General features: G+C 45.0%; 1 protein-coding gene across 1 annotated transcript in view; it reads left to right on the top strand.

Moving 5' to 3' along the window:
* The first annotated feature begins 3,332 nt into the window (after positions 1–3,332).
* Positions 3,333–15,369, top strand: part of Ugcg (UDP-glucose ceramide glucosyltransferase) — a 32,131-nt gene continuing 20,094 nt past the window's right edge. The window contains exon 1 of the mRNA XM_032903535.1: positions 3,333–3,533. Coding sequence (XP_032759426.1) covers positions 3,436–3,533 — 98 coding nt within the window. The 5' untranslated portion in view covers positions 3,333–3,435. The remainder of the gene's footprint in view (positions 3,534–15,369) is intronic.

Below are 15,369 nucleotides of genomic sequence, written 5' to 3'. Positions count from 1 at the left end.
AAATGTTTAGAAACAATGCTGATAGAGATAGAAGATGTAGTAGTACTGGAATGTAACAAGTGCTGTTTACCCACAGAAAGGGTTTCCTGATGGGCCATCCCAGTTTGACCAGGCAAAGTCACACACCAGTCCTTTGTGTCCATGCTAGGATTAGACAAAAGGCCCTGAGACTGCCAAGCAGGTGATCTGTCACTGAGTTGTACCTCTAGGGCCTGTATTTCTTAACTCACCTCTCTGAATTAACTTTGTAAGAGGGAGGAGGAAGATGATCAATGTCTTTCTCTCTTTTTAAAAATACTTTTTAAAAACTTAACAAAGAAGAAATCTGAGCAAACTTACTAATTGACAAATTGTCAGTGTAGAATAGAGTTCATTCATGCTCTGAACAGATATTTTAGTGTTTACAAGGTAGAGTTATTGGGTTTCACTGATCTCAGTTCAGACTCCTTCAGCATTTTTAAAAAAGAATATATATACATACACATAATACATATATATACATATACTATACACACACACATATATATATGTATATATGTATACATATATATATTATAGCTGTCTTCAGACACACCAGAAGAGGGCATCTGATTTCACTACAGATGGTTGTGAGCCACCATGTGGTTACTGGGAATTGAACTCAGGACCCCTGGAAGAGCAGCCAGTGCTCTTAACCACCGAGCCATCTCTCCAGCCCAGAGCATTTTCTGTTACGTATATTTACATAATTTAGAAGAGATGAGTTAACTATTTGAATATATTCAATATACGTGTTTATATAGTATACTACATAGCATATGTGTGTGGAACACTCACTATTTTAAAAAATCTTTTAGAGTAGTTTTAAGTTCACAGCCAAACTGAGCAGAAAATCCTGCATTCCCACACACCCCACTATCTCCCTCTCTCTCCAGGACTTCTCTAAGGTCAAAATCTCACACCGGTGTGATACATTTGTTACAACCAATGAAGCTGCACATTGTTATCATCCAAAGTCACACTTCATATTTACATTCACTCTTGGCGGACTGTCCCACCCCTGACAAGCGTACGTCATGGGTCACATGGGCCATCACAGGGTCGCACAGAACAAGTGGCAAACACTGGGATCTTTGTTTTGCACTTTGCCATTCTCAGAGTATCGCTGTTGAAATCACAAAGTGTGTTGACTTTTTAGATTGGTGTATGAGAAATTCCATTAATGTTGATATTTTCGTTGGGCGGGAGGGATGGCTCAATTGTTAAGGGCATTGGCTGCTCTTCCAAAGGACCTGTGTTCATCTGTAACTCTAATTCTGGGGGAATCAGAAGGGGGAATCAGACGGGGGAATCAGACGCCCTCTTCTGTCCTCCGTGGGTACTGCATGCACGTCCTACCTGGGTCTTTTTAAAGATTAGCAAGTGCTCTTCATAGTTGAGCCATCTTACCAGCCCCTAGAGCTGTGGTTGGAAAGTCAGGTTTGAGCAGACTGAATTTAACCAAGATGAAGTGCAACATTTGATCTTTACTCGGTTATACCCAATTACACCCGCTTTGTCTTTTCTGTGGAAATCCTTTGCTGTAAGGGTCTAGGAAAGATGTGACATGAAAATGTCAAATGAAAATGACAATGAAAAATGCTACAAAATGCCAAACTGAGAAAGTCATATTGTTGACCAAGTCCAAGCGAGTACTGATAACACACAACATTGTTTCCCATGTGACTGACAAGCACATTTTAAGAAAAAGGAGCATGGCCTATTATTTTTATTTGTAAGATGTCATTGAGTGTGAGATGCATTTTCATTTTGGATTCTTGAAATAATGGATTCTTGAAAATGCATTGAGAATGCTTTAAAAGTGGGCCTTGGAACTGATTAATCACCATCTTGGCATTTAAAGCCCTTTGTTATTATTTCCATTTATGGATTCCACTGTAGTGCTGTAACTCCACTAACCAGTAACTCTCAACAACTGGAAATTAATTCTAAGCATGGTTCTTTCCCACTGATTTTTACACCAGTAGAACAAAGGACATTGCAAGCCTTAAATTCGTGTAATTGTAGTTTATCGTGTAAATCATAGGTTGAAGCCGCCAATTATTAACTAGAATCAATAGCAAAACGAAACCCAAATTCAATTCTGAAATCCCTCGAGAGAGTTCAGGAATTATTTTTAAAAAGTAACTTGAATAATAAACAGCTTAAACGCAGAACAATTGTAAACACTATAGATGTATCCAGGCTGAAGAAACAAATGCAAACATTGACTACTAGCCTCGCCCAGTACTGACTTAAAATTAGAATACTCTTTTGTTTTTCCACCACAGGGGTTCACTGAATTTGCCCAACCTGGCCTGGAACCTGTGTGCTCAAGTTCAGGTAAACCTCCTGCTTCAGTCCCAGGAGTAACTGGGCCACATACAGCCTTCTCACACTGTGCCTAGCTTTTATTTCCCCATTTTCAGTATAGTGCACATGCGTAATTAAACCTTTTAGTAATAGCAACATTTAACACTATTAAAAAGAAGTAACGTAATTTCAACCAGTATGTCTAAAATCTATCCCAGCAAATAACACAAGATTTATGAATGAGATGGTTTGTCAGCGGTGTACTGGCAATACTAACAGCCCAGCACTGCTCGAACTAGCTACATTTCCATAACTCTTTTGGCTACATCTTAGCCAAGTTACACTCAGCTGCCCTAGAGGACGCCCAGTCTTGCGCGAATTCAGCACCAAGCGATTCTTCCAATTCTGAGTTTGGGGATTCCTTAAATAACACAGTCTCTGGGCTCCTCCGGATTTGGCCAAGATAAAATGTAGAGGCGGCGCGTGCTGCTTAGAGACGGTGCGGGGGGTTGGGGTGCGCACGGAGACTGAACCCGCGGGCGCGGGCGGCGGCGGCAGCGGTTGGTAGCTGCGGGGCAGCGAGCACGAGGGGGCAGCTCCGCCCGTGGGCGCGCGGGCCGGCAAGGAGGCGCGAGGGCGCCGCCCCGGGTGGAAGGGGGGGCGGGCACCGGCTCCAGAGGGCGGGGCGGGGCGGACCCGCATCGTGCCGGGATTCGGGCGCCGGCAGCGGGCACGGACCAGAACGCGGAGCCGCGGCGAGCGAGAGGGACGGCGGCGGCGGCGGCAGCAGCCGGGAGGGTCTGACCACCGGAGCCGAGCGCGCGGCAACGGCCGCCTGGAGCGCGCAGCGCGGTCAGCCTGCGCTCGAAGCACACCAGCACGCGCACGCTAAGGGGTGCGCGGTACCGAGCGCGCCGAGCGGCCGGGGGCGCGCAGGCCCTGCCCGCCCCTTCCGTCCGCACGCCCGCCGCCCCGCCGGCCCTTCCTCTCCCCACCTTCCACTCGCGGCCCGCGCCCCGCACCCGGCGGCCCCGCGTCCTCCTCCCGCGGCAGCGCTGTCCGCGGCGGCCGGAGCGGGCCGGGCCGGGCCAGCGGGCCGGGGGGATGGCGCTGCTGGACCTGGCCCAGGAGGGAATGGCCTTGTTCGGCTTCGTGCTCTTCGTGGTGCTGTGGCTGATGCATTTCATGTCCATCATCTACACGTGAGTTAGAGGGTCGGGGCCTGGGGACGAGCTGGACTGGCAGGCGTGTATGCGGTGGAGGGTAGCGTTCTGCGAGGATAGAGAAAGCTGGTCCCCAAACGGTCCCCCCCAATCGATCTCCTTGAGGCGGTGCGGCGCGGGGTCCTGGAGAAGGAATAGCGCTGGAGTCGCCACCCGACTCCTGGGTTGCAGGCGACTGCAGAGCTCTCGGAGAGAAGCCTGCTTCTCTCTCTGGTGGAGGGTTGTCTGCTTGGTCTGATTGTGTAGGAGATTCGTGTGGTTTTTTTCCCCCATCTGGGCGAAGATGTATGGTGTATTGTGAGGTTTTCCCCTCCCTCCGCGCGGGCCACGTCTCTGTTATGGAGATGGTCCTTTACACTCTTCCGGGAGCTGCTCACCACCACCCTGAGACTTCCCAGTGGATCACCTCCTTCCTAGAAGAGCTGTGTGCTTAGATAGGTGTGGAACACCTGCCGGCCTTGAAGAACGTCCGTCGCCGAGCCTGTGCTATGTAGCTTCGAGTCCTGTCAGGGTGGCATTTCAGTATCATTTCTTTATTTTTTTTCCGAGTATTTATTGGCTCGTTCGGAGTTGCATCCTTCCTCTGTTTTCCACATACATCTTTTCACTTGACAGGTACCTCCCAAGGCCTACTAGGTACCACCTGGTATTGGGCTGGGGACCCAGGTGAGAGCAGGACAAAACTCCTGCCCTCGCGAAGCTTACATTCTAGAAGGAAGAAACATGATAGAAATCTAAATAAGAGGTTATTCCCTCTAAAGCTTACGACTAAAACAGAACAGGGTGAAGGGGCAGAGAGAGACATGAGAGAGGTGGCTAAGTTTTGATCCATCAATGAAATGTCTTTAAAAAGAAGCCTATTTAAATGTGTAGAGATGAACTCACTTGGCATATTAGCCTGAAAAGGGGGAGGGGTGAGGGGTGCTAACTACTAAATAGAAATAGGCTAGAATAGCATGTATATTAATGAAGAACAGGGAAGGATGTTAGGCAATTTTAGATTTTTTTTTCCACTATAGAAAAGGTGCTTTTCTCCATTTGGTGTGCCATTTCCTGATACTGAGACACTTGTATAAGATGAGCAGACGTTTTTGTTTTTGTTTTTTTTTTGTTTTTTTTTTTTTTTTTTTTTGAAAGTGAAAGAAAAGGTACCCTGCTCGGAATTTAGAAATTTAAGCTGTATTCATTTTAACTCCCTGGGCTCTTTAAAAACAAAAAACAATAGTTATTTCATCAGGAATTTGGACAGTGCAGAGAGGAATAAAGAAGATATAACGCATATCAAAATGTTTCCTTGTTAACCTTTTTTTTTGCCTACCTTCCCAATTACGTTTTTATATCTGAAGAGGGCAGGCAAAGGAGGAGAGAGGGGACTGTACCATGTCGTGACTGTTCAATGGTCTGCTTTAAAATCTCTTTTTTTCTTTTTTGGAGCTGGGGACCGAACCCAGGGCCTTGCGCTTCCTAGGCAAGCGCTCTACCACTGAGCTAAATCCCCAACCCCTTGCTTTAAAATCTCATCTACTGAATAAGTGTTTTCTGAGAGGCAGTACAGGGCACTGTGCTAGAGTTAAGCATGAAGAACCAAACACCCCAAGCTGCTGCTCTTTGGGGGCTGCCTGCAAAGTTACCTGGCCATTCTTTTTCTCCTATCAACAAATGTGTGAGCTCTCTCCATCGGTTTAGGGAGATGGATGGCATTTTATGAGCTTTTAATGTTCATTTATTGTTATTGGTAGGCAATTCAGTTGATTCCAGTTAATATTAAGCAACGCTTATTATTTCTTAACTTTTTCCTGTCCTGGGAACCAAACCCATGGCCTTCTGCATGTTGGGCAAGTGCTTTCTCACTAAGATATATTACCAGTTCTTGTGATGAATAAATTGTTATACACGTATCTCCTTAGTTCACACTTCAGAGGGAGAAAAAGTATTGGACCAGAAATGATACATCTTTTAATCTTTAATACAATGTTACCTTATAAAATGTGATAGTCCTGGCCATCTTGGATGATGGTTATTTTCCTGCTCCCTGTCCCTTATTCTTCATTGTTTCTTTTGTTTTGATTTTCATCCACTTAGTTATTGGTTCCACTGAGTAGCTTTTCAGATATGTATGTGCTAATTTCATTTAGTCCTAACTTACGTGGATCTAGTCTTTTGCCTATACTTTAGTCTATTGCCAAGTTCCTCTGTTTTTGTGGAGGTAACTCCTATGTTAATCTGTCACATGCTGTCACATTCCTTGTCTATTGTCTCTCAACTTGAAGCCTTGAAGTAGACAAGTCTTCTATTGTATATTAACTTTTATCGTCTGCATTCCCAAGGATTATATGTGTTAATTATATGCTAGTCTGCTTTCTTCTACTGTTGTGAATTTCACATACCACACTGATATTTCTTCACATTTTTCTTTGTTATACAATGAGATCTAATTAATAATCTTTTTCTGAGATAGGGTCTTACTAGGTCGCTCAGCTTATCCTGTAACTCATGATGTAAATAAACCAGGCTGACCTTGAACTCACAGAGAACCATCTGCCTCTGCCAGGGTGCTGGAATTAAAGTTGTGTGCCAACCATGCCCAGTTATAATTTTATATTTTTGAGCATAGTACAAACATTAGCTTTGTTGAAGTGCTGTAAAAAGGCTTTGTTATTATTATTTTTTTAATACTCCAGGTCATTACCTTTAAATTTTAAAAAAGTGTGTGCGTGTGTTAGTTACGTCACAAACAACCTTCAAGAGTTCAGTTTTTTCCTTCTACCACGAGGGGACTGGGGATTGAACTTAGGTTATCAGGCCTGGTGGCAAGCATCTTTACCTATTGAGCCTTATCTCCTGCCTCAATGTTGCCCTTTTTATACAAATAACAACATGTTCTGGGGTTGAGGGTGCTAGTACACAGGCAGGTGGATTTCCGAATTCAAGGCTAGTGTCGTCTTCATAATGGGTTTCAAGACCAGCCTGGTCTTAGTGAGTTCCAAGACAGCCAGAATTACATAATAGATAAATCCTGTCTCAAAAAACCAAAATCAAACAAACAAGAGAAAAAAATTTCTGGAGAGAGATGTGCAAATCAAACACCCACAGTAGCTTCCTTGGAGCACACCTGTAATCTTAGTGCTCAATAAGGCTGAGGCAGGAGGATTGCAGCGAAGGCTAGCCTAAGCTATATTATAACCTTGTCTCACAGAAACTTAAAAGGCAAATTAGTGGCAGACAAATTTGTATATAGATTCCCCCAAACTCTTTCTCTCTCTGAGTGTTTGTTTGTTATTTATCTGTCTATCCTTCCTTCCTTCCTTCCTTTCTTTCTTTCTTTCTTTTTCTCTTTCTCTCTTTCTCTTTCTCTCCTTCTCTCTTTCTCTCTTTCTCTCTTTCTTTCTTCCTCCAGTCTGGTCCCACTGTCACTTTTTTTTGCATGTATGGTTTCATTAAAAAAAAAAAAAGTTACTTCCCAGTTTGATGGGAATTGTTTTCAAGTGGAGAACAAGGTTGTTTCGTTGTTGTTTTTCCTTGCCCTTTCCTAACTGTTTCTGTAAAACTGCAGTTGCGTCTCAGCATTTAACAAAGTTGAAGAACTATGGAAATAGTATTTTGGCTAACATGCTATGCAGAGTCATCTTTAATAGAAGGATATATTTTCTGAACGCATGTTCTGTCTGTGTCTCTGCTGTCCTTTTAAGTAAGACAAAGACGTAAGCAGATGTTGGTGCCTCTCACTGAACCTGTGCTTGCAGCTGCTTGTCCAGCAGTTGCCAGGTTCCTAAACACTTAGCTTTGTACTGGGTGTCAGGTCAGCAGGAGGGTGAGCTCCCAACTGTTAAAGAAGCATGAGTAGGGGTTGGGGATTTAGCTCAGTGGTAGAGCATTTGCCTAGAAAGTGCAAGGCCCTGGGTTCAGTCCTCAGCTCCAAAAAAAAGAAGCATGAGTAACAGCAATATTGCACTAAAAACCTAAGGCATTTTGGAAAGTTGCTTTTTTGAAAATATTAGATACAATGTGTCAATGGCCCCTGCTGAATCTGTTCTATTGTATCTTCTTAGAGAAAAGTCTTGGCCTGTATTTCAACAGTGGAGCTAACATTTGATAACAATTGACTGTCTCTTATTCAGTGAAGTTATTTGTTCCGATTTCACACATGTCTCACAATTCCCATAAGCACCCCTCCCCCCAATAAAGAGTAGTTGCCTATAAAATGGAAACAGGTGTTTCCCATGTTTTGAATCTGTCTCTACTGATGGGTTTCACTACCACCCACGTTTGTCCCTCTTTAACTTTAATACCAAACGGAGGCACAATCATTTCACAGTATTATTTTAGATGGCAGATACTTTTGGGAAGGGTCTGATTTCCCAGATTTTTGATTTTCTGAAAATAGCAGGTGATTATAGTCTCAAGCAGTCAGTGCGAGCTAAGTGGTCTTTATGGTTATTTTGTTTTTCCTTTTGTCAGAGTGAGTTTGGTTTCCTAGTTGGGAACGGAAATGAAGACATACAAAGGTCTGAAAGTAGTTGTTTTCTTCCCCTGGAGCCGTGTGGAAGCCATCCTTTTGGATGGTTGATCTATCCCCCATCCATGCTTGTTTTCTTGATTCTTGCTTCTCCCGTCTAATGGTTGCCTTTCCCCCTGTGTGGATGCTCTACTGATAGCATTAGATACTCCTTTTTGGTTAACTGATTGACAGTGACAGGCCGGCATGGGAATAGTGCTTTTTAAAAGGATTTATTTATTAACTTGTATGGGTGTGCTTACTTTAATGAGTGTTTTGCCTGCATGTATGTCTGTGTACCATGTGTATCCCTGGTGCTCATAAAGGCCAGAAGAAGGCATTGGGTCCCATTGAACTGGTGTGGTACAGTCTTTTTCTTTTCTGGGGTGTGTGTGTGTGTGTGTGTGTGTGTGTGTGTGTGTGTGTGTGTGTCCGTCCATCCGTCCGTCCGTCGGTGTCCCCAGCTGTCCTGGAAAACCCTGTAGTACAGGCTGACCTTGAACTCAAGAGATCTGCGTGCCTCTGCTCCCTAGTGCTAGGACCAAAGTGATGATCCTAGAGATCAAATAAATTATAACCCAGCTTTACTGTTCAAGGGCGGTTCTCTTAATGGTTGTCCTCTGTTTTCCACACAGTTGACTCCATTCGTCTTCATATCTCCCTTTCTGCTTCATTTTTTACATTGTAATCTAGTCATCATTTGGAAATCCTGGGTCATGTGCTTCAGATCTTATGTGACTCCCAATGCTTTCAGGTTAAAACTCAGCCTCTTGACACAATTCCCTGGGAGTGGAGTCAGGACCCTGCCCCTTTTCTTCAACAGCATTTGTTACTGCATTCCTCAGACGGAGCACTGATCTATCTCCAGGATTCTCTCTCCTTCCTTCCCTTTCCCCTCCCTTTCCTCTTGTCTCTTTAAAACATTTTTTTTTTCTTCATACTAATTCAAGTCAATTTAGACTTGAGTTTTGTGAGCACTTTAGATTGTCACTTCTCATGTTATCCTAGGGCTTGGGGGAATTACTCATTTAAACAAAGTGGTTTTTCTCTTTTCTGTATACGTTGTAAGTTTTTGAGGATACAGATATTGACTCATTTACCACTGTGTCTTCAGGATCCACTAAACATTAAATTACTACTTGTTTAATGAATGTATAATCTTTTCAGTTTCTCTAATAGCTGTACACACATAAACACACATGGGTTTCATATAATAGTTATATAGTTATATATATTTTTATATATTATTTTATACACACATATATGATACATAGCCATTATTTCTATCTCTGGAGGTAATTGTGGTTTAAGGCAAATGGTCAAAATTTGGGATGTATTTATTGGACATAGACTTTTAATAAAATTGGACCAAGTGAAATCTTGTTCTCACTCTGTCTAAACCAGTTGCAGGTGAAATAGGAACTGGTTCATATCAATCTGTTTACATCAGTTTGTCAAAAATTTTCCTCAAAACATTTCCTTAGGAACCAGTTGTCTTGCTTAAAAATAATTTTACATTCAGTTCTGTCCTCTGGTGAATGCAGCAGAGCCCAGGGCTAGCCAGGGTTGACTCACAAATATAAATGTCACAGAGGGGTCCCTCTTCTCTCTCCATCCACAATGTTTTCCAGATACTGAATAGTTTAAAGGCTGGGGTCTGCTTTGAATGGGAATTGTGTACAAATAGGGAATGGTTCATTACTTCCGGTGGCTTTTGCCTTCATGGTATGCTCGCAGATGTTGTGTGGTTTTAGCGCTATCTGGTAGGTGCTTCTGTGAGCACCCTTTGTTGGTTGCTATCAGCAAAACATCACTCTCTGCTTTCTGTGGACCAGAGTTAATTGTAGCCTCACCAGAGGGTTAGCGAGGTGGGTTAGTTTTGTTTGTGAGTCTGTTATTGAGATCTCCTGCTGGCTTGCCGTGGTGACACAACTCTTTTATATTCTGTGATATTCGAGTCCATTCTCCAGTGGAGACAATTTGTGCTTTCCTGTATGGTTAGCTAACTCCTGGTTATCTCTCTTTCTCACGGGAACCTTGTGTCAGCAAAGTTAGAGTTGCACTAAGGTAGGCTCGCGCTGCTGCTGCTGCTGCACTGCCGCTGCTGAAGCACATTCAGATGCCCATGGTGACATGCTGAGAGCTCCGTGGCAATAACATGAGTCACAACCCGACCCACACTGATCAGAAACACAGCAGCAGCCCTTCGGAGAGCGACAGAGACCGATGATCTTCCGGGACAACTGTCATGGGCAAGCTGATCCCACAGTCACCCCAGTTTGATGTGGAACACGGAGAGAAAGAAATTACTGGCACTGGAGCAGTCGCTTTATTGGAATCACACGGCACAACTTGTAAAACAAAAGATTAAAAAACCAAAACAAGAGCATGGTATGGAGCTATAAAGCAAGGTGACCTTTGCCCTTGCACTCTGTATACTCTGGGAAGCCTTAAGCAAAGTCCTGGAGCCTCACCCTGTTTTAAGATTACTGCCTAGGCAGCAGCCAGCGCCAGAGAGGATGAGCCCTGCTGCTCCCCTGCCTCTGTTGCTCAGCCTGCCATCTCCCAGAGGCTGCTCCCTCTCTCCTAGGCTTCTACCCTCCCTAGGAGAGAAAACAAAATTGCAAGTGTGAGAAACATCAAGTCAGAGATGTTGCCGAGCAAGCCTGACAGATGGGAAGGGGTAGAGGACCGGTTAAAGCCATGAAAGCCTCAGCCCCACTTCCCGGAGACCAGGACGTTACAGGGAGGCCGCCATGATGACGCTCTCCCGCTCAGTCGCTCAGAGTTGGGAGTCGAGTCAATGCACAGGGAGCTTCCTGCAGAAGTCCTGCGTGTGTCTTCCTGCCACTCCTTTACCTGCATCTCTGAAGAGATGCACTCTAGTTCAGTGGGGAAGGTGGGACTCCAAAGGCCGCTCGTTCATTCCCTTTGGCCCATGGCTTATTGCTCATAATGTTTGGACTCTATTCCAGCTTCACTGTCCCGCAGGCAGCAGGGCCAGCCTTGCCCACAGAGCTTATACACAGCTCTCTTCCTGGCCTTGACTTGACTGACAGTGGCCTACCTCACCAGCCTTTGTCATTGTTTGAGGGTGACACTAGCTCCCAGTTGGAAGCTTTAGTTTGGAAATAATTTCTCTTGAAAAGTTTACCTTTTTTTTTTTTTTAATAGAAAATTTACTACATTGAATAGCTCCCCCAAGTTGCCTGCTTAAGTTTGCTCAATAAAGAGTGACACTGAAACCACTGCCTAACCGTATAATAGGGTCATTCACTGTGTGCTCATTGTGTTCTTGATGTTGTAATAAAAGCTGATTTATGAATATTGAATGGATATATTTGTTAAGAGGGGAGACACTTCTCTAGAATAAAGAATATTGTTAAGAAGCCAGGCAGTGGTGGTGCACGCCTTTAATCCCAGCACTTGTAGTTAGAAGCAGGCAGAACTGTGAGTTCAAGACCAGCCTGTTCTACAGAATGAGTTCCAGGACAGCCAGGGCTATAGAGAGAAACTCTGTCTCTGAAAATCAAAAATATTATTAAAATCCCAATTAAAATTCATGCTGCCCCCAAGCAAGAGCTAGTCTTCCAGGCATTAAACTAGACATGGAGAGCGTCTTAAGGCTCCCACCTCAAGTGGAGTAGAAAGCTGGTGGATAGACTCTGCTCCTGGGGGCTGCGCTAGACTAGATACTGTCTCTTCCCATATCCTTTACAAAGTGAGGTTAGCTTGGAATTGCATACTAATGAAGAATTACTTTGAATATTGTATCTGCTACAGAACAGAAATTATCCCGCCTGTGTCTCTTAGCTTCTTCACCTACCGGGGATAATGATGGAGCTTCTTGTGTTTTGGGGACACAGCTGAGACAGGTTTGAAGGATCTATTTAATTTCTGTTTTTCTCTCGTCCAGTGTTCTCTGAACCTTGGTAATTCAGAGAAGTTTCGAGTGGCAGAAAACATCGTTGAATGTCAACACTCCTCCTTTTCAAGTTCTTTTTTTCCCCATTTGTTTGTTTGTTTGTTTGAGTTGTATTTGGTTCTAGCTGTCATCGAATGTTTATTTTCAGCCTGCATTTTTGGAACTACCCTGCAAGGTAGACACTTATGCCCACATAAAGAAACAACTTGCCCAAGGGCACACTGCTAGTGCTCTGAGTTAGAAACCCTGGCAACCTGCCACCAGCTCAGGCTTCTGCTGCTCAGCGGTACACTGCCAGAGGCAACCTAAAAATAACCCGGAAGTGAACTGAAGTGGGCCACGTGACAGCTAGGGGATGTTTCTGATAACATGCTCCTCCCCTTTTCACCGAACATGCACTGTCCCTCAGCCTAGTCTGTCTTGTAACTGCTGCTCTTGTGAAAGCTCCCACCACCTGCCTTTTCTCCTTACAGTGACCTAGTCTCTGAGGCCTAGGGTTCTCTGCTCTGCACATTAGAGTTGCAGGAAAGGGTTTGGGGACTTAAGAAACCTCAGTTGCCTGGGTCTCACCCCTGGAGGTTCAGCACCAGAAGTTTTTAGCTCCCGGGGCGATTTTGATGAACGGTCCCCAGTGGCTGTTTATCCACAGGTGTGACCCACACCTGTCACCTGTCTCTCTGTTGGCTTCCTTCCCTTTCCACTTACCTCGGAGGCCACAGTTTGCCCTCACCATTTGCCTTGGCTCACCTCCTGGCGTCATATATCAGTCTGCCCAGTTGTCCTGGATCCATCCCGTGGCTTTAGCTTCTCAGATTTCAGGATCCTGCCGAGGGTGGTGGCTGGCCATGTGGACGAGTACTACTTCACATTCATGGTCTCAGGTCCCTGTCTGGCAGCTGTTGGTGTCCGCATTTAGTGCTGTCTGTTGCACGTTCTGCGTCTTCACCATCCTACCACATCCTTGGCAGATGGTTTGAATTCTTGGCTTGTGTTATGGATCCTGTCAGGCTTTTTCCCTTTACCCTCTGACTAGCTCTTTTGCTTTACTCTGTATATGCAGATATTATTCCAAAATCACCCCCAGGAAAGTCCCCTCCATCCTCTCATGGGCCCTTCCTCTCAATTCTGTAGTTTTAGGGAGGCTCAACAGTTTCACTATCGCCATGCGGCACCTCCCACATATTTACTTTTCTTTCCTTTTGTTAAAGTTTTTTTTTTTTAATCCTGTAGTGTTCACTTAGTGCCATATGTATTTGGGAATGCCGTGGTAATCATGTCGGGATCAGAGGGCAGCGTTCAAGAATCCGTTCTCTTTTCTTCCGTGTGGTGTGAGTCCCTGGTTTTGAACCCAGGGCTGTCAGGCATGGCAATAATTGCCTTCCTCCTGCCCAGCCATCTCCTGTCTTTAGGTACTTAGTTTTTAATCTGCGTTTAAAGTCCTGCCTATTTCTGGGCTGCATCTGATGCCTCCTTGCTCACAATGCTCAGGGTTCACCACGTGCATCCTTAATATAGTGAGCGTTTCATTTCCTGACCTGTCTTCTTATTTATGTGCTTGTGTACGCTCCCTTGTTCCTGTGTGCTTGGGCTCATCTTAGGACAGTCACCACGAGATCCTGGAGCCCCACCCTGAGTCATCAGATCCACATGATCTCTCCACGGTCAGGAGAGCCCTGTGGATTCTCCTATCTGCATTTTCTCCCGCTCTTCCAATCCCGTGCGCCCTTCTGCTGGCGTTTAAAACCATTCGGCCTTTCTTTGCGTTTTCTCCTTCTGGACAATTAGAGTATGTCACCCCGCCTTCCGTCCCACTGCCCTGTACTTTGCTCTTATCACTTAAAGCAAACATAATCCCAGTCATTTGATTTGGGTCTTCCCTGGTTATTTCTCGCCTGTCTCTTCAACCTTGCCTGTGAAATGGAGGCAAAGTTCACAGTAGGAACGAGGCATAGGCCAGCTATGGGATATGCTAACGTGCACTTTGTGTTTCAGAAGTTGGGAATGGTGGGGGCAGTGGAGTGGGCCACACCCAGCAAAAGCCGGGCCCTTCGCGCCCCTCCATGGTGGTTCAAGTGCACTTTGCTGGCACTCTGTTCTAGCACTAATTTGAACAAGGTGAGAAGCACCTGTTCTAAGCTCTTGGCCCCGCTGTGGTGAGGACCACATGTGGGAAGCCTGAGCTAAGAAAGGGAAGCCTGGTGTCTCAGAAGCACAGAGACCGTGAAAAGGGGAACTTGAGTGTCCAGGAGGACAGGCTCTAGTCCCAGTGACATCCGCAAGCTGCTTTCAGCGTCCCGATTTAGCCGCCCATTGTGTTTTCTCGGGGCTTCTCATGCCTGGCCATTTTTTACAAGATGGAGACATTTTGAGTTCACTCCCCTGAGTTCTGGGTATTTTCCTGAACTCTGCTCTGTCCCTGCATTTAGAGGAGTCTGCTATACTGCACCTGGGCCTCGGGGCTGTCATGTGGCCAGGAAGTGATCTCAAAGAAGTACTGGGGTGGTGGCGGCGTTCTCCTCCTTGGCTCCTGTGTCTCATGAACACTGGTGTCCTGAACCTCGTATCTGTAACCGTCCTTTCTGAGATTTTTGTCAAAATGCTCTTCGGTGGGAGGGCAAATCCAATTTGTGTTTCTTTTTTTTTTTTTTTTTTAATTTATTTTTTAATGAGTACACTGTAGCTGTCTTCAGACACACCAGAAGAGGACATTGGATCCCAGATGGTTGTGAGCCACCATGTGGTTGCTGGGATTTGAACTCAGGACCTCTGGAAGAGCAGTCAGTGCTCTTAACCACTGAGCCATCTCTCCAGCCCTCAATTTGTGTTTCTTTATTTTGTCTAAAAGTTGGAAGTCCAGAAGGAAGACTTGGGTTTCTGATGCTTTGTTAAGTCAAAAGAAAGATGAGACTGCATGCTCTTTGTAATAGCCTCACACCAAAAGCAACCAGGTATCAACAGCAGGTGGACAGACAATGTGTGCACAATAAGGAATAGAAGGAATTCAGAAGGAATTCTATAATGAGGACGAATGAGCTATAGATGATCAATAAACCATTAACGTGGGCAAATCTCACTCTAACATAAGAACATGAGAACCCCATATAAAAGGGGATTGGATGTGCAGAGGGGGTCTCGTAATGCTGTTGTTTACTGACCTGGGTACGGGCTGCAGGGGGTTTAGCCTTAGCAAACTCCAAGAGTTGTAGACTTATGTGTCACCTTACATTAGCTACCAATAAAAAAGAACAAACAGTGTGCGAGAAAGGTCAAGGCTACAGGCCGTATGCAACAGTGGTTTAGCAGAGCTGGATTTCGAGCACGAAGCCTGGAAGGAAACAGTTCCATGTAGAATCCTAGCAACAAGCAAGCCACCAGCTCCAGGACCCAAGTCCATG

This window comes from Rattus rattus, chromosome 1 (assembly GCF_011064425.1).
Source record: "Rattus rattus isolate New Zealand chromosome 1, Rrattus_CSIRO_v1, whole genome shotgun sequence".
In the NCBI taxonomy this organism is placed as follows: Eukaryota; Metazoa; Chordata; class Mammalia; order Rodentia; family Muridae; genus Rattus; species Rattus rattus.
This window is presented reverse-complemented; position numbering and strand designations above follow the sequence as displayed.